This window comes from Haliotis rufescens, unplaced genomic scaffold (genome assembly GCF_023055435.1).
Source record: "Haliotis rufescens isolate VD_foot unplaced genomic scaffold, xgHalRufe1.0.p SCAF_19, whole genome shotgun sequence".
NCBI classification, from domain to species: Eukaryota; Metazoa; Mollusca; class Gastropoda; order Lepetellida; family Haliotidae; genus Haliotis; species Haliotis rufescens.
Genome location: NW_025963879.1, coordinates 17,058,428 through 17,078,245, shown reverse-complemented (window position 1 = coordinate 17,078,245; position 19,818 = coordinate 17,058,428). Strand labels below are relative to the sequence as shown.

The 19,818-nt window shown below is 41.9% G+C and overlaps 1 protein-coding gene across 1 annotated transcript; it reads left to right on the top strand.

Annotated features, from left to right (window-relative positions):
* The first annotated feature begins 1,417 nt into the window (after positions 1-1,417).
* Positions 1,418-19,430, top strand: LOC124137621. Its single transcript, XM_046504014.2, has 8 exons — positions 1,418-1,886; positions 5,129-5,494; positions 8,473-8,807; positions 10,247-10,417; positions 13,782-15,410; positions 16,995-17,179; positions 18,067-18,203; positions 19,013-19,430. The coding sequence occupies exons 1-8, from the start codon at positions 1,559-1,561 to the stop codon at positions 19,219-19,221; spliced, it is 3,360 nt and encodes a 1,119-aa protein (XP_046359970.2). The 5' UTR covers positions 1,418-1,558; the 3' UTR covers positions 19,222-19,430.
* Positions 19,431-19,818: the final 388 nt, after the last annotated feature.

Genomic DNA, 19,818 nt, shown 5'->3' with positions numbered 1-19,818 from the left:
TTATGAAAAACTGCAACCACTGCTAAAGCAATACTAATGTCATTGATGGGAAGATGGGACTAAGACAACAGGGTGTAAAATATCCACACCATATCATGGACTTTATTATTCTCCATTCAGAACTGCCCATATGTAATCATTTTTAAGATACTAAAGTCATACATATTGTTCTGAATATATTTTTCTCACTGTACCAAGAATTAGCTATCGCTAAACAAAGATCTGAGGACATCCGGTTACGGGTCACGATAGCACGACCTTTCATCCGACCAATCAAAGTGTCGCTTACCAGATCATGAAAGTGACAGTCGGAATGTGTTTTCTAATCATGCAACCTCGAAAACGTTACCGCCCGTACGACTGATTCCGTCAAAATTATCGTCTATCTCTCGCTTCCGCGGGATAAACATTTGAATGCAGGGGGCGTTGCACAGTACGTAGGAAGCACTGCCATACAATCTCAAGCATATATTAGACATTCTGGAATGTTCGTTTGTTCAGGTTTCAAAATATTAATCGAGATTTGTGTCAATATTTTTCAAGCGTGGTCTGAAATGGAAGTCGCCAGGTTGAAACGAGTGCCATAAAGCTCGAGAAAGCTGCTTTCTAATTGGCTGATGTCGACTTCATGGCAGTCATTTCAGTGGTCAATCAAAGTTCGCGAAAGGTCGTCCGACTCAACCCGTAATGGGATGTCGTCAGATCTTTGTTTAGCGGCAGCGAGAACTTAGATCTGATTTTAATGAGATTTGAAGGCTTCCAACCACCATTTTGTTTGATTGCGTGTTTGTTTAACGCCACACTCAGCAATTATCCAGCAATATGACAGCAGGCTGTAAATTATTAAGTCAGGATAAGACACACCCGTGATTAATATTGAGAGCAACAATCTATGTAGTCAGGGTACAATGACACGATGGCAACCAGGTCACCAAGCCGAACTCCCCTATCCATTCAGTAGCCGCTTACCAGGCATAGGATGCTGGCGACAGGTTCTAACCCAGAATCTAGGGCAGGGACGAATACAAATTTACTACCCGGGTACCCGACCCTCTATTACCCGACCCTACCCGAGTACCCACTGTAGGTCTCAAGGGATAGGTACAAAATGTCTAATCGGGAAACGTTTGACCGTACTCCTGTCAAAATGTATTTAAATACATGTATAAACTAATCTGGTCATGCATACACTGAAACTGACTGAAGTTTTATCTTTATTGAAACATATAAAGTCAGAAGGAATGTGAGCATTGTCAAAAAGAAATGTGAACATTTGTCACTTATAGTGTAACTACATGTATAGAGATCTGGATAATTTTTGTCATTAAACCATATAATCACGTGACTAACCATGAGTCCGGGCAGTCCTGTAGGTACCCGGGTCCTACTCAGTACCCACCCGCCACGAGTACCCGAGTTGCCCGTCCCAGCCTTACCAGAATCACCAATGGGCATTATTAAAATATAATGAGTTGAGAAAGTAGCATAATATATAAATTTCTCTGTATGTACCAAGTAATCTTTTAAACTGTTTGTTTTTTCAGCTCCATAACATTTAATGTTTTTGAATTTGTTAAATGTGAGAATAAAATGTCTATTATTCCAGGTGTTGCTTAATGACAAGCTGGGCAGTTGTCTCCCTTGGATACTACCCAGGGACGTTTTCACAGACACTGTGTCACTCATTACTGATGAAACGGAGAAGAAGTTGATTGAATCAAGTTACCGTGATGATGACACTGTTGAACCTTTCACCTGTAACCTCACCGTGTTCCACTCAAACGAGAGCAAGAAGGGGAAAAGCACACAGACGAAAATGGCCCAGATCGAGGCTGTGTGGAAGAAATATATGACAGAGGAAAACCAGCAGAGGTACCTTAAGTCAGGTAAACCTGTTACTAAGTTCACATAACCAATAACATTTGTATTTACCCATGGTATATCCTTGCGAATAGTGAACCTCAAGAGAATGCAATTTACACGGTCATTGTAATATACTACAAATGTCAGGCTCGCTGTTATTGTATCCCAATTGCATGGATCGATGCCCATGATGTCAATCACTGGATTGTCTGGTCCAGACTCGATTATTTACAGACCGCCGTCATATAGCTGGAACATTGCTGAGTGCGGTGTTAAACAACAAACAAACAATCTATGGGCGGCCATTCGATCAAAAAATACACCTAGACATGCAGTTTTCATATTAATTTGACTATTTTTGCGAACTTTTGACCTTTATTTCATTTTTATATTTTATAACCGAAATCTGTTTGTTTTGTATTTTGACCTTTATTAGTAACATTTGACTATTATTGCGTACTTTTGTCCTTTATTTCAACTTTGTATTTTTTGACTGAATGGCCCCTAGTTTTCTGCCTTTTCAGTAATAAATAATCTCTGAAATAGGTCAAACTAGTCATTTTAAGAATTCTTTTGGGCTCTACCACCATGACAATTCATAGAGTTCATCAAGAAGTATGTTTATCTTCTTGACTTGTTTTGTTAGTACACCTTTTCCACAATACTAATGAGAATGCTCTGCAAAGAAATAATTTTTAATTTTCTTTGTGTTGTTACGTTGACCCTTGACCCAAATCATACGGTGACAAAACTTAAATATGGTTTTTTTCCAAGCCAGTTCACTCATTCGCTCACTCACTCACTCACTCATTAACACATGCACTCACTCACTCAGTCATTGACTCACTCAGTCAGTGATTGACACACTCACTCACTCACTCATTAACACACATGCACTCACTCACTCAGTCATTGACTCACACACTCACTCACTCGTCAATGATTGACACACTCACTCACTCGCTCTCACTCCATTCATTCATTAACACTCACTCATTCATTCATTAAAAGGTGAACTCATCCATTAACACATGCACTCACTCACTCACTCACTCACTCACTCACTCCAACACATAAAGAAATCCATAAACCAAGTAAAAAAAAGCTGCGTCAGCAACAATCCAGCAGTATTCCTGTTGTAAATGAATGATCAAGCACAAGCAGCTTTGATCCAGGAAGTCAAAGCGAGAGTACACACATTCACCCATGGCTTACCCATCCATCACTATTGATTCACTGAAAAGTTCAGTGAGTGAGTGAGTGAGTGAGGTTTAACGCTGTTTTTAGCAATATTCCAGCAATACCACGGCAGGGGACACCAGAAATGGGCTTCACACATTGTACCCATGTCGGGAATGGAACCCAGGTCTTCCGCGTGACAAGCAAACGCTTTAACCGCCAGGCTACCCGACCGCCACTAAAAAGTTCAGATACACCCTGTGAGAGATGTACTTTCTTCCAAGTGTACCACAAGAAATTCACAGATATATAAATGTGCCCTTTGGAATTTAATTTTACCAACGAAAACAATATACTGTTGATCCATCTTCAAACTCAGTGGATGTCATGTGACACTGAGCTAGTTTGCCTCTTCCTTTCTATTGAAATAGATGATGCCATTTTCAGTATCCTAATCCCTTGGATTTTTTTTATGAATTTAAAATATGTCCACTAAGCATATTTTCATGCATGTGTCCAGTCCACTTTGTGAAGGTACATTTATCAACTTCTTAACATAACCATTTTTGCTAAACAAAATAATATTTCTTGGTGATAGCTAGAGACTCCAGGTTCTATTTTCAACAGTGCCATTATGATTTGAACTATGCCATTGTCGCATGAAGAAAAGGAGTTTTGAACCATGCTGCAGCTGTAAACGAGCATAAGGTTCCAGGGATATATTTGACCCTGAGTTCCCTCAAGTGTGATTATAGAGATATTGTTTGTTTCTCGTTTACATGGTCCATGATATTCCAGCTGTACCATGGCAGTCAGTGATTAAGTCTGATGAGACAAGCCAGTGGTTGACATTATGAGCATCGTTCTATGTCGTCAGAGTAAGATGACATGCTATCAATCAAGTTACCAAGCATGACAACCAGGTCTGATTAAGTCCCCTCTTACATCTAGCATAGGTTGCTAGGGAACTATTCTACCCTGGAAACTCCACAGGGTGTCAATCGTGGACTCCAGGCACCTAACCTACCTTGGAATCTCCACAGGGAGACAGGCATGGGCTACTGGAGACCCAACCTGCCTTGGAACCTCCACAGGGAGTCAAACATGGACTCCAGGCACCTAACCTGCCTTGGAATCTCCACAGGGAGTCAAACATGGACTCCAGACACCTCACCTACTCGTGAAACTCCACAGGGAGTCAAACATGGGCTACTGTTGACCTAACCTGCCTTGGAATCTCCACAGGGAGACAAACATGGGCTACTGGGGACCTAACCTGCCTTGGAATCTCCACAGGGAGTCAAACATGGACTCCAGACACCTAACCTACCCTGGAATCTCCACAGGGAGTCAAACATGGGCTACTGTTGACCTAACCTGCCTTGGAATCTCCACAGGGAGTCAAACATGGGCTACTGTTGACCTAACCTGCCTTGGAATCTCCACAGGGAGACAAACATGGACTCCAGACACCTTACCTACCCTGGAAACTCCACAGGGAGTCAAACATGGGCTACTGTTGACCCAACCTGCCTTGGAATCTCCACATGGAGTCAAACATGGACTCCAGACACCTTACCTACCCTGGAAACTCCACAGGGAGTCAAACATGGGCTACTGTTGACCTAACCTGCCTTGGAATCTCCACATGGAGTCAAACATGGACTCCAGACACCTAACCTACCCTGGAATCTCCACAGGGAGTCAAACATGGGCTACTGTTGACCTAACCTGCCTTGGAATCTCCACAGGGAGTCAAACATGGGCTACTGGGGACCTATCCTGCCTATGAATCTACCCTGGAATCTCCACAGGCCCATATAATGAACTTTTTGTCTTGAACTAAATTAGATGAAAACATGACCTCAATACCATGTAGCCATTTATTACACTCACTTATTTTAACTTGAGACCTAGTCTGTCATACAGACCCTGAAACAAATATATCCAATACAGCCCATGCAAGGCTATAATGTTTGGCAAGTCTAGATTACTGCAATATCAGGTTAGTCTACCTGAGACCTTATAGTGCACGGAGAGGTTTCAGCTTTTCATGAGAATTACAACACTTTTATTTGAATTTCAGGTTTGGAAACGGAGATAAATCTAGGCCTCATATCCAAGAGAGTTCCACCTGACAATGTGTTTGTGGTGATGCGGTCATTCACAGACGTTACGGGGGTGTCCGAACTTTACATGGACGTGGTCAACGGGGAGAGAGACCAACACTCTCTGGCAACTATACAACATTTGAAGGAACTTATTGATAATAATGTGCCAAATTCCAACATTGTTAAGTTTGATGTCCAGTGGACGCCTAATGACCTTGACCCTGCAAAGGTCGCTGAGCATGCCCAGTACATACAGAATTTCTGTGAAACTCTACGAAAGGACCTGACTGGGAAGCTGCAAAGCATCATGGATACACACAGCTCAACCATCTTACCTCTCAGTGAGTGATATGCTTGATTTTCTGGAGTACCGGGTACTGCAATATAACCTTGTTATCTTAGGGCATTAATCCTATCCTGTGTAACATGAAACAATGACCAACATGTCTGTTTGTCAACATGCATTAGTTTTGTCATTTGGAGTTAAATTGAGGGGGCAAAAGAAAGTGTGCCAAGTTTATTATTTATGTAATTGAACATTGAAAAAACTGTTGTTAAATTTAATTTAAATTATGTCTATTTAACCATCACCCATTCCTGCAAAAGTTTGTACACAGTAATCTGTTACTGGGTAATTTTGTGTACAAATAAATTGGTTCAAGGACAATCTTATTAAAATCAGATCTTTGTTCTCGCTTCCGCTTAACAAAGATCTGAGGACATTCCATTACGGGTCACGTCAGGCCGACCTTACGCGAACTTTGACCGACCAATGGAATGACCAATCAGAAGGCAGCTTTCTCGTGCTTTACGGCACAAATTTCAAATTGGCGACTACGCTTCGAAACATATTTTGACAAATTCTCGGTTACAAATTTGAAACCTGAACAAAAAAACATTCTGGAATGGCTAATAGATGGTCAGGTTGTACGGATTCAGTTGTTAAACCCGTAACTATCGTTCGGAATACACCATGTTAAAGTTTTCGAGATTGCATGACTAGAAATCACATTCCAACAGTCACTTTCATAATCTGGTAAGCGACGCACTGATTGGTCAGATGAAAGGTCGTTCTGACGTGACCCCTAATGGGATGTCTTCAGATCTTTGTTCAGCGGTAGCGAGAACTAAGATCTGATTTTAATGAGATTGGTTCAAGGAAGACTGAGTAAGAAATGAATTTGTAACCACATGACCATGTTTGAAATGTTGTGCCCAAAAAAGCAAATCTAGTGATTTTCAAGATGTCTAAGATACCTATCAGCACTTGAGTATTGTGCGAACAAAAATAAATTAATTTTTAAAAGTTTTATATCAAATTATATTTTTTAAATTTAATTATGTAGAAATATCATTTGAGTGCTGACTAAGTACAGTTATTTTTTTTATATATAATATCACTACTTTAAGATATTTTCAATTGAAAATCAAACAGGGGCGGGTGGATAGCCTAGTGGTTAAAGCGTTCGCACGTCACGCCGAAGACCCGGGTTCAATTCCCGACATTACTACAATGTGTGAAGCCCATTTCTGGTGTCCCCCGCCGTGATATTGCTGGATTATTGCTAAAAGCGGCGTAAAACCATACTCACTCACTCACAACTTAGACCTGACAATATAATTAAACATCAGTAAAAGTTCCCAAATTGGATCTGTAAAGTCCCCATTTCATATTGATATGTACAGTAAACTACGGTTATAACGAACTCAAAGGGACTACTAATTTAGTTCGTTATAACCGTAATTCATTATAAGCATATATACAGCAGAACTACAGCATATAGTCGGGACTAAAAAGTTAGTTCGTTATATCCGTTAGTTCGTTATAACCGTGTTCGTTATAACCGTAGTTTACTGTAGTTGTTTATGAATCCTATACTGCAAGTTAAGGACCACTCAAATCTTTCATATTACTATTGTTAATCAGTCATGCCATGAAGGAATGGGGTGTTCTGTAACTTCTTTTGAGTAATATAAATACTTGATGAAGGAACCCGTGAAGATCTGGTGAAAAATAGGTCTCCAGCAACCCATGCTTGCCTCAAATGGCGACTATGCTTGTTGTAAGAGGAGACTAACGGGATCGGGTGGTCAGGCTCCCTGACTTGGTTGATGTCATCTCCTTATTGTGTAGATCAATGCTCATGAGATCAGTCACTGGATTGTCTGGTCCAGACTCGATTATTTACAGACCGCCATCATATGGCTGAAACATTGCTGAGTGCGGGGTTAAACAACAAACAAACAAACAAAACAAACAAACAAACCTGATGAAGGGGCAACATATTCCCGAGGCAAGGGAGTTAACTGACTATACAAGTCCAGTTTCCACCCTTGCAGAACTAGGCTAGAGTCATATTTTGGCTGGACTAACTAGTCTATGCATAGTCCAATCAAAATTGCACAATGAAATCAACATACGGTTCGTAAACTGCCGTGCAGATTTTGATCAATTTCAGGAAACATGTGTATCGTCAACTTAGCGTCAACAAATATTTTTCAAATATTTTCATGACTATAGATATTGATTATCAATCAGATTATAATCACTTAGAGACGCCATTTTGTTTGAAGCAAATGCAAGTGATATGAGTGATGGAATCTGATTGGTCAATAGGAGGGACATAGAAGGGACATAACTCGTAATTACCACTGGTGGTGCTACAGTCGAACCCCAGAAATTCCGGCCTAGTTTAGCAAGGGTGGAAACCAATATCATTAAAATCAGATCTCAGTTCTTGCTACTGCTAAACAAAGAGGACATCCCATAGCGGGTCATGTCAGAACAACCTTTCATCTGACCAATAAGTGCATCGCTTATCAGATCATGAAAGTGACAGTTTGAATGTGTTTTTTGATCGTGCAACCTCGAAAAAAACAGTTATGGGCTTTATGTCTGTATTCATACAATCTGGACCATCTATTAGCCATTCCAGAATGTTCTTTTGTTCGATTTTATAATTTTTTAATCGAGGTTAGTCGCCAGTTTGGAACTTGTGCCGTCAAGCTTGATTAAGCTGCCTTCTGATTGGCTATTATCGACTTCTTGTTAGTCATTCCATTGATCGGTCAAAGTTCGCGAAAGGTCAGACTGACATGACCTCAGATCTTTGTTACGCGGTAGCGAGAACTAAGATCTGATTTTAATGAGATTGGGGTGGAAACTGGACTTTTATCGTCAGTTAACTCCCTTGCCTCGAGAAGATGAAGAGGCAAGAAATAGCTCTGAAACTTTTATAAAAAAACTAAAACAAAACCATTATCGGTCTTCAGAATTAAGCAAGCCTCACATAATAATTGCCGACCCCACATTCTCTAGATATTCCAGACAAGATTTACCAAGAGGTGGCAGCCCATACCTCACTGTGTCAGAACCTCCAGCACATCTACACACCGTCACTGCCGGTGTTGAGTCGGATCTCCGCTTACCTCACCAACTCCGATGAGTTCCCGATGGTGCTGGTGTGTGATGCCGAGGTCGACACGCATGCCCTGACCTCCCATGTGGTGTCATTGATCTCCGACAACAACGCCGCTACCGTGGTACGCTTCCTCGGACTGACGCCGGAGAGCAAGAGCATCGGATCTATGGTGGCAGGGATATGCATCCAGATGGGACACCTCTACTGTCAACCGGTTGCATGCTTAGATCTGGTAAATATTGATAAACCCCGCCATGTTAGAAAAATAAAACAAACATTGAAATATGATGAATATATTTGATTTATATTTGATGTCAAGAGCTTTTTTTTCAAATAAAAACATAAAATCAATGAAAAGATATAAAATGCTGGGTAAAGAAAGAATGACTTTATAAATTAAATTTGACCAAATAATAACGACCATTGCCAGGCTGACAAGTCACCCAAACGTAAGGTCCAAAACACAACCATGATATCCGTATCAAATACATCACCATTGAATAACCCTCTCTTGTTTTTATTTTCAATTTAAGCGGGGGCACGGGTGGCCCAGTCGTCTAAGGCGCTGCGATTCGCTGTGCAGAGTTGCGTCCCTTGGGCACGCCAGAAACCTGTGATTGTGGGTTCGAATCCCGGTTCGCCCCGATTATGTTTCTAGGTTTGTCAGCACCATGCCTGTGCTCGTGGGTTTCACCGAAGTGGTAAACGTCTGAGACCTGCATCACTTTGGTCTTTCCTCCCACATTAAGCTGACACGCTGTGATATAACTGGAATACTGTTAAAAGCGGCGTAAAACCCAACTCACTCACTCACTCACTCACTCACTCACTCACTCACTCACTCACTCACTCACTCACTTACTTCAATTTAAGCCACCTTCAAAAATTAAGCCACAATTTAAGCCACCTTCAAAAATTGGTGAATACTTTCTTTTGCCTGGCAGTTTAATTTATAATTTGGTTACAGGTTATCTCATTAAGAAAATCAGTAAACATATTGATCTTGCCTTAGGAAAACAACACATTTTGGAAAAGACTTGCATACTGTACATGTAGACATATTTAATGACTTTATATTACTAACTATTTGCTTCCATCTAGTGTCTTCAATGTAAAGTGCACCACTTGTAGGTCTTTTTATTAAAACAAACATTAACTGTATAATTTATGAAGATAATTACCTGATTTGGTTTCCATATAATATAATATATAGGAAAAGAAATTGTATTATGTGAGCACTTGGCAGGCATAGTGCATATTTTTTATTCCTAATATTGTATACTTTTAAATCGGAAAACACAAGAAGGTAATAATCTCCTTATCATGAAATGTCCGTCTTAAAACAATCCATGTTTAAGGCATAATTTTGCTCAATGAAGTAACTTTAAAAACCGTGTGTGAATATAGTCATTGATTGAATCACCCTATTTGCCCTATTGTGGCAAATGATCGGAAACCACAATCTAAAATTTATGGGAATAATTGTCAATTATTTATTGATTAGCGGACATTGTATAGACATGTGGAACTTTAAAGTAGTTTTTGCTCTGTGGCCTCATTTGAATATTTTTGTCGGATTGTGACACCAAGTGTATCTGGTGGTTTTTCGCATCGATAACACTGTCCATTATCTGATGATATGTGTTATTTCCAATCTGTTTCTATCGTCAGCCTAATTTCCATGAGTTGATGCAACATGCCTGTGAACAGCGCCCTCTGATCATAGTGCTAGGGGAGGTAACTGAGGCAGTCATTGACTGGGTGCCGGAACAGCTGCCGCCTCACGTCAAGGCTGTGGTCTTGACCTCCAACCATCAAGTCGTTCTGGAGATGAAGCGTCAGGTGAGATACTCCATCCAGTAGTAGTATCAACATGGCTTATTCGCCGGGTTTTGACTTCAATGCAGATTAAGAACAAGGATGAAGGATAATAAAAAGATGATGAAGTAGTTTCACAGATATTTTTATGTTTATTCAAGATGGATGGATGATGTATGCTTGGATGGATGATGGATGGCTTGATGGATGGATGGCTGCATTGATGGATGGATAGATGCATTGATTGCTGGATGGATGGATTGATGGCTGGCTGGATGGATGGATGCATTGATGAATGGATGGATGGATGGATGGATGCATCGATGGCTGGCTGGATGAATTGATGACTGGATGGATGGATAGATGTATTGATTGCTGGATGGATGCATTGATGGCTGGATGGATGGATGCATCGATGGCTGGCTGGATGAATTGATGACTGGATGGATGGATGGATGCATTGATGGATGGATGGATGAATTGATGGCTGGCTGGATGGGTGGATGGATGCATTGATGGCTTGCTGGATGAATTGATGACTGGATGGATGGATGGATGCATTGATGGCTGGCTGGATGAATTGATGGCTGGCTGGATGGATGGATGGATGCATTGATGGCTTGCTGGATGAATTGATGACTGGATGGATGGATGGATGCATTGATGGCTGGCTGGATGAATTGATGGCTGGCTGGATGGATGGATGCATTGATGGCTGGCTGGATGAATTGATGACTGGCTGGATGGATGGATGCATTGATGGCTGGCTGGATGAATTGATGACTGGATGGATGCATTGATGACTGGATGTATGCATTGATGGCTGTTTGGATGGATGGATGGATGGATGCATTGATGGCTGGATGGATGGATGCATTGATGGCTGGCTGGATGAATTGATGACTGGATGGATGGATAGATGCATTGATGTCTGGCTGGATGGATGCATTGATGACTGGGTGGATGGATGGATGCATTGATGACTGGATGTATGCATTGATGGCTGTTTGGATGGATGGATGGATGCATTGATGGATGGATGGATGATGCATTGATGACTGGATGGATGGATGCATTGATGACTGGATGGATGGATGCATTGATGGCTGAATGGATGGATGCATTGATGGCTGGATAGATGAATGGATGCATTGATGACTGGATGGGTGCATTGATGACTGGATGGATGGATGCATTGATGGATGGATGCATTGATGACTGGGTGGATGCATTGATTACTAGATGGATGGATGCATTAATAACTGGATGGATGGATGCATTGATGACTGAATGGATGGATGCATTGATGATTGGATGGATGCATTAATAACTGGATGGATGGATGCATTGATGACTGAATGGATGGATGCATTGATGATTGGATGGATGGATGCATTGATGGCTGAATGGATGGATGCACTGATGGATGGATGCATTGATGACTGGATGGATGGATGATGCATTGATGGCTGGATTGATGGATGCATTGATGGATGGATGTATGCATTGATGGCTGGATGGATGGATGCATTGATGACTAGATGGATGGATGGATGATGCATTGATGACTGGATGGATGCATTGATGACTGGATGATGGATGCATTGATGGCTGGATGGATGGATGCATTGATGACTGGATGGATGGATGGATGCATTGATGACAGGATGGATGCACTGATGACTGGATGGATGGATGGATGCATTGATGACTGGATGGATGGATGCATTGATGACTGGATGGATGGATGCATTGATGACTCGATGGATGGATGGATGCATTGATGACTGGATGGATGGATGCATTGATGACTGGATGGATTGATGGATGGATGCATTGATGACTGGATGGATGGATGGATGCATTGATGACTGGATGGATGGATGCATTGATGACTGGCTGGCTGGCTGCCGGATGCATTGATGGATTGATGGATGCATTGATGACTGTATGGATTGATGGATGGATGCATTGATGGCTGGCTGGATGGATGCATTGATGACTGGATGGATGGATGCATTGATGACTGGCTGGCTGGCTGCCGGATGCATTGATGGATGCATTGATGACTGGATGGATTGATGGATGGATGCATTGATGGCTGGCTGGCTGGATGGATGCATTGATGGATGGATGGATGGATGCATTGATGCTGGATGGATGCATTGATGGCTGGATGGGTGGAAGGATGCATGGATGGATGGATGCATTGATGGCTGGCTGGATGGATGCATTGATGGCTGGATGGATGGATGAATGCATTGCTGGCTGGATGGATGCATTGATGGATGGATGCATTAATGGCTGGCCATATGGATGGATGCATTGATGGATGGATGGCTGGATGGCAGGATCAGTCATGCCAAGGGTCAAGATCATAACCTGAGGTTGAGGACTCAAACTGAATCTTGAATCTTCATATTAGGTCAAGGTCACTAATTGGTATTCAGGCAATGTATATGCTTACCATTTCTACTTCAATGCCCTTTCATGTAGATATTTTGAAGTTTTAAGCATGTGGTGGTTGCATGATATGAATACATATATATGTATGACAAGTGATGACAGTCATATGATAACGGTAGTAGGTCCCTTTCTATGTATGCTAATGAGGAACATATACCATATTTTCATTGTTAAACTGAATTCCACTTAGGAATATGATAAACATTGGATATTGAAGGTCAAGTAAGGTTATTAAACCCGTGAAGATCCGGGGTAGAATAGGTCTTCAGCAACCCATGCTTGCTGTAAAAGGTGACTATGCTTATCATAAGAGGTGACTAACAGGATCAGGTGGTCAGGCTCGCTGACTTGGTTGATGCATGTCATTGATCCCAGTTGCGTGGCTCGATCCTCATGATGTCTATCCCAGGATTGTCCGGTCCAGACTTGATTACTTACAGACCACCATCATATGGCTGAAATATTGCTGAGTGCAGTGTTAAACAACAAACAAACAAACAAACAAACAAACTTAAGGTCATTAGCTCATAAATATGTTATATGTAAGAAGTTTCTACTGTAGGTAGATGAAATATGGTATATATTGTCTAGGATGGGCATGGACTTGGTAATTTCCTGAGTGACATTGAAGGTCAAGGTCAGTGGAATGATCATTCTCCCTACCATTTGTTCTACCTATTTGACGATTTGGGCAACCTTATGTCTGTTTGAAATTGAGGGTCAAGGTCATTTGTCGTCCAGTGGATGTGATTTTCTAAGTAAGGGTAGCTAGAGGTTTTTGACTTTCTCGATCTAGTTTTTCAGAAGTGCCGTTAACCACAACCAATACCACACTCAAACACTTGACTGTGTAGTCTTTGATCTTTTCTTGCCCATTTTGAACAATTGTGGAATACTCTAAAGATTAAATCTCTTCTTTCAGATGCCAAGAGATTGTTTTGTTCAAGTGCCATGCCTAACAACAAATGCCTCCAATGAGATGGTGAAGAAAATGATAGCGCTCTCCAGTATCGAAGATAGTAAAATTCCTTCTGTGATACATGACCAATCCCATACAGTAGTTGCCTCCCTTGGGGTACAACTATTCTGTGATTTGTCAAGCCTTTCTGTGATATCCGGCGACCAACCCACGAGGACTGAATTATCATTTCAGCAACTTTTTCAGAAGCTGGAGAGCACATTCAGTCATATAATCGTGTCCAAATTAATTTGTTTTCTTTTACTGTCACAGTCAGGATTGTCAAGTTTTCACATTGCAGCCATTTTGTCCCAAGATGAAGAAATACTGAAAGCACTGAAGCTCTCAGATCCAACAACAGTTTTCCACACATTGTTTTTCATGTGGCTGGAGATCAAGACATGCCTGCAGCCTTTTTTACATGTTTTTACATTCAATGGTGTTTTGCTTCATGTATTATTTAGTACACATTTACGGACATTGCTCATGAGACGATATTTATCAGAAGGCAGTGCAGACAAGGTTCATCAACATCTGTGCGCCTTCTATGAAAGTGTTACCAGTGATAATGAAGAGCAAGCTGCCAAGCATTTGTTCTACTTAAAGAATTTCAAAATTTTGAAATATTTGGAATACCCGTACCAGTGTTCACAGTGCAAGAGAGGAAACTTTAACAATCAGTTTATATTCAATATGGACTGGCTCAGGGCGAAGATCGCAGCTACAAGCACTCTTTGTGTTTTGGGAGATATGGACGAACAACAGAAGGTAAACTCCGAAGTCAAACTTCTCTACCAAGCTTTAGCACTGTCGGCAGGGGCGCTAGATATATGTCACTCTCAAATCACCAGTCAGTTCCTGTCTAGGTTATCGGAGATACTGGACCATTCCCAGCACACAAACATCGGAAAGCTGTTGCAGACATGCCAAGGTGAGACGGATGTCCGTTTGGAGGCCATGTCTACGTGTCTGCTACATCCCAACTCTCAGATCCCGCCACCCATTTCAGATGATGAACTCAGCGGTTTGTACTGGGTGCCGGGGCACACGACTTTTATCATAAGCTTGTCATCTAACTCTGACGAGATAACTGTTTGGGATAGAAAAACGCATAAATTTGTTCGAAAGTTAACAGGAGTTCATCGACCTCAAGATTTGAAAATGGTTGATTCGTTCCAAGCTGTGGTTCTGTGCAATCGAGAACTGTTAATTTATGACCTTGATCAAGGATGCCTGGAAACGAAGCTTCGGGGGGTCCTGAATCTCAAGCAACCGATGTTTGGTGTTCGGAATGACGAAAGCGTGATCACTTTGTCCCGAAATAGGATGTACATCAATGTCCTTGACATTGAGTCAGGTGACACCGTGGCAACGTTCAAAGCGGGCGAGGATCGTTTTCTCAACAGTCTCTTGATCAGTAAGAATGGCAAGATTCTAGTGTGTGGTGACGAAACACAGAAACCGTCGCCGCTGTTGGTGTGGGAGCTTCAGGAACGGCGTCTGATCCACGACCTGCGAATGGCCCAGCATCAGTTCATCACCAGCATCATGGACATCACAGACGATGGCCATTATGTTGTGTGTGCATGTGAGGTAAGAAATGGGCTTATAATTCAGTGTTGGCAGTTTTCAGGATTTTAAGTGGTCCAGTGGAGGTTTTGTTTGACGGAGAGCGGAAGGTTGGTGGTTCAATCCCCTGGCTGCCTCCGTGGTCTAGTGGATATTATATCATTTTATTGGCAATACTGTATTCGACGTAATAAGCACCCCACTCTAATAAGCGCCCACGGCGATATTTGCTAATATATTGGCTAGTGAACAATCCCAATTAGCACCCCTTCCAATTGATCAATGTACACAAGACTTATTTATTCTTGTATACTACGCAATTGTATGATATATGCACCCTTAATTATGGACAATTAAATTTTGGAAAATATATCTGACTTGCATACGCACATACTTTTCTTTTGTATCATTTCGGGCTATCAGCATAAACCAGAAAATTTACAATCTTTCAATTCTGTTTTTTTCTCGCTAAAATTATACTCTAATAAGAGCACCCTATTTCTAATTTTTAGAGCGCCCTGGGCGTTTATTATGTCGATTATGGTAGGTAATGTCAGAGACCGGTATATGGTCTCTGGTAATGTTTAATCAGCCCTTGTCCTGTGCATCTTCCCAAGGGAAAAGCATCCATAGGCCCTTCTATCAAAGTCTTGTTTCCACCCTTGCCACATCAAGCCCACTTTCCTGTGCTAAATATGATGGGACTATCACACATATCGATAGTCCAATCAAGGAACGTTTCACATGTCAACATCCATGACTGTACATCTTCGTATGAATGTGATTTACCCCCGCCTGTCTTTGTTTTCTCAACTTTTTCATTTTTTAAACCCCCCAACAATTGTCTATGTTTTTGTGTCAGGGATGAAATTGCAAATGTTTTCGTTGTCTGATCAACTAGATCGCCGCCCATGGTAGTCACCATCTTTGTGAAGCTATACGAGATAAGAACAGCATTTTCATTACAAGGGGCACAACTTGTGATATAGTGTGATCATGCTTAGCGATGGCAGCCTTCTCAATGGTTCCAACCCAATAAGTTCTTAGAAAGTTGCATGATCGAAAATATTAGTACACATATTTGAAGGCAAGTGTTTTCGGAAGCAAATTGTGTTGCATTTTTTTACATTTCATGTACATTATTGCAGGTTTGTGAGTGAGGTTGCTCCAAATCAGGGATCTATTAGGTGAGTGAGTGAGTTGGGTTTAACGCCGCTTTTAACATTATTACAGTTATATCGTGGCGTGTCAGCTTAATGTGGGAGTAAAGCCCGAAGTGATGCAGGTCTCAGACGTTTAACACTTCGGTGAAACCCACGAGCACGGGTATGGTGCTGACAAACCTAGAAACATTATCGGGGCGAACCGGGATTCGAACCCACAATCATAGGTTTCTGGCGTGCCCAAGGGACGCAACTCTGCACAGCGAATCGCGGCGCCTTAGACGACTGGGCCAGGATCTATTAGGAAAACACTATGTAAAAGTCCACAGCTCTGTGTAACAACAAGTCAAACATTTTGGGTTTTTTAGGGTGCAGCGTAGAGATATTGTTACCGTCGTTATCCTTGTAGATGATCTGACGCCAACACAATTATCTGTTGTTTCAGGAGTTGGAATCGGAGGCGCCAAACTTCCTGGTAGTGTACGATCTGCTCAGTGGTCAAGTCTTCAAGATCTGGAAGTGGAAACACAGCTGTACAAGTCTGGCGGTTGTCACGGCAACCAAGTCTGTGGTCAGCATGCTGGACACAGGGGATGTATTGGTGTGGGACCTGGAGTCAGGGAGCGTAAGGTCAGTTGGCTCTCAACCACACAATATAGATTCTCAGATGTTTTGGGGGTTTTAAACCAACTGCTTTGAATGTAGTGTTAAAATATGAACTTTTAGGACTGGCCATCTATTACACACCCCTGTAGTTAATGAGATGTCCTTTAACAAAAGTCTCAATATTGAAAAAGTCATGTTTTTTTCCGGTTTGCTTGCCACGTGCACTTTGCTCTTTGTGGTATTGATAAAAGGATCACATGGTGGCATTGCTTCTAATTTTGTTGACAGGGGCGGTCGGGTAGCCTAGTGGTTAAAGCGTTCGCTCGTCACTCCGAAGACCCAGGTTCGATTCCCGCCATGGGTACAATGTGTGAAGCCCATTTCTGGTGTCCCCCGTCATGATATTGCTGGAATATTGCTAAAAGCGGCGTCAATCCATACTCACTCACTCACTCACTCTAATTTTGTTGACAAGTCTTCTGTATGCTTGCAAGTTGCCTTGTGTACAGGTCACATGTCTTGTAGAGTTAAGCAACTTTGGTCGATAAGGGGGGAATAATTTAATGGGTGAGCATGCTAGTCAAGTTTGACTTGTGAGAGTTTCCAGGGCTTCGGTCCTGCAATATACAGACACACGTTACATGTGGTGTCTGCTGAGGAAAGTTACTTCGTTCAAAATATTTCACTGTTCACTCAGCAGTGAATGGGTACCAAGTAGGATGGGATGTAATGTGACTTTAAACATTCCAGCACTTCATAAGACAGCATGCGTTGTATACTCCACAAGGAGCTGAGAATAAAATTTGCGTGCACACTGATCCATTGATCGTGGCAATATAGTAGCTTTGGGGATTCTTCAAAAGGCTTGATTTGATGCTTTATAAAAATACACATTTAATATTCTATTGCAGGTTCCACATGAAGGGCGTGAATGCAGTCTGTAACCAAATCGTCTTGGCGTCTCAGTGCCACCTATGTCTCACATGGTACAAAGGGGAGAGCATTCTGCCTCATGCCAGAACACTCTGCATATGGGATCTGGAAATAGGTGGGTGGACAGACATGGTGCGCTACAATTTTGAGGTGAGGTGAGGTGAGGTGAAATGGGGTTTAACGTCGCGTCCAAGATAGACGTGCGTGCAAGTGCGTGTTGCTGAATGTACTAGGCCGGACTGATGCTGATTTATAGTGCTAGCTCACTGAGATACCATGCCGCAGTTTAACATGAATACCCCACTCAGACAGTATACTGACTCCGAACCGACCAGTCCTTGTTTAAGCCCCTCAATGCCGAGCGCCAGACAGGGTAACAACAAGTTCCATCTTTTAACGTCTTTTGGTATGACGCAGCCGGGAATCAAACCCTGGACCTTCCGCTCTCCGGACGGACTACAATTTTGAGACCCGTGAAGATCTGGGGTAGAATAGGTCTTCAGCAACCCATGCTTGGCGTAAGAGGAAATTAACAGGATCGGGTGGTTAAGCTTGCTGACTTGGTTGATGCATGTCATCATATCCCAATTGCGTAGATTGATGCTCATGATGCCAATCACTGGATTGTCTGGTCTAGACTTGATTATTTACAGACTACCATCATAGCTGGAATAGTGCTGAGTGTGTTGAACAACAAACAAACACTACATTTTACCTGAACACATAAAACTAAAACTGGATTATTCAAATTATAATAAGAATTGTTGCCATGTGTGCATTCAGCATAATAATAACAATTTATGTTTTCCAGATTATTTTTGTCCACTTTTCAAGGGTCCGATGATTGAAACATTTTTTAAATTGTCTCAGTTAAACACACAAAAATTAAGAAGCATTACCGAACTGACAAACATTTTCTTGCAGGTAGCATGGTGGCCTGTCTGACTTTAGACGATAAACCGACGTGTATCGAGATCTCCCCTTTCGGTGACTCCATAATCCTTGGTCTTCCGAGACAGAATGACATCATCACGTTCAGTTTGACTTCTGTTGAATCTGAATCATCGGATTCCGGGGAGGAAGAGGCTTGCTACGGAGACCCTACAAACAACGGTGCCATCATTCAGGTGTGATGTGGCATCCAGGACAAACTAATGGACCATTTCCATCTTTTGTGTCTCAGGAATTATAGAAAAGTTCATGACAGAGAAGTTATACAAACATACCAGGTCTTATGATTAACAGGGGGGCAGTGGTGGCCCAGTCGTCTAAGGCGCTGCAATTTGCTTTGCAGAGTTGCGTCCCTTGGGCACACCAGAAACCTATGATTGTGGGTTCAAATCCCTGTTCGCCCCGATTATGTTTCTAGGTTTGTCAGCACCATACCCGTGCTCGTGGGTTTCACCGAAGTGGTAAACGTCTGAGACCTGCATCACTTCGGTCTTTCCTCCCACGATATAACTGGAATACTGTTAAAAGCAGCGTTAAACCCAACTCACTCACTCACTATGATTAACAGTGTTGAGGATGCAGAACCTGGGCTCTGCCAAATTTGGAAGGATGAATCAGGATATTCAGTCCACTGTAAGTGCTAGATGTTCTTGGTCTAGGTACTGAGATTATGTTGGTCAAGTTTTCACAGTGTAGAATGAGTGTTTGTGCCTATAGATTTTTTAATACACAAAGATATTATTTTCTTACAACTACCTCTTCAATATGCTCTTGTGCAG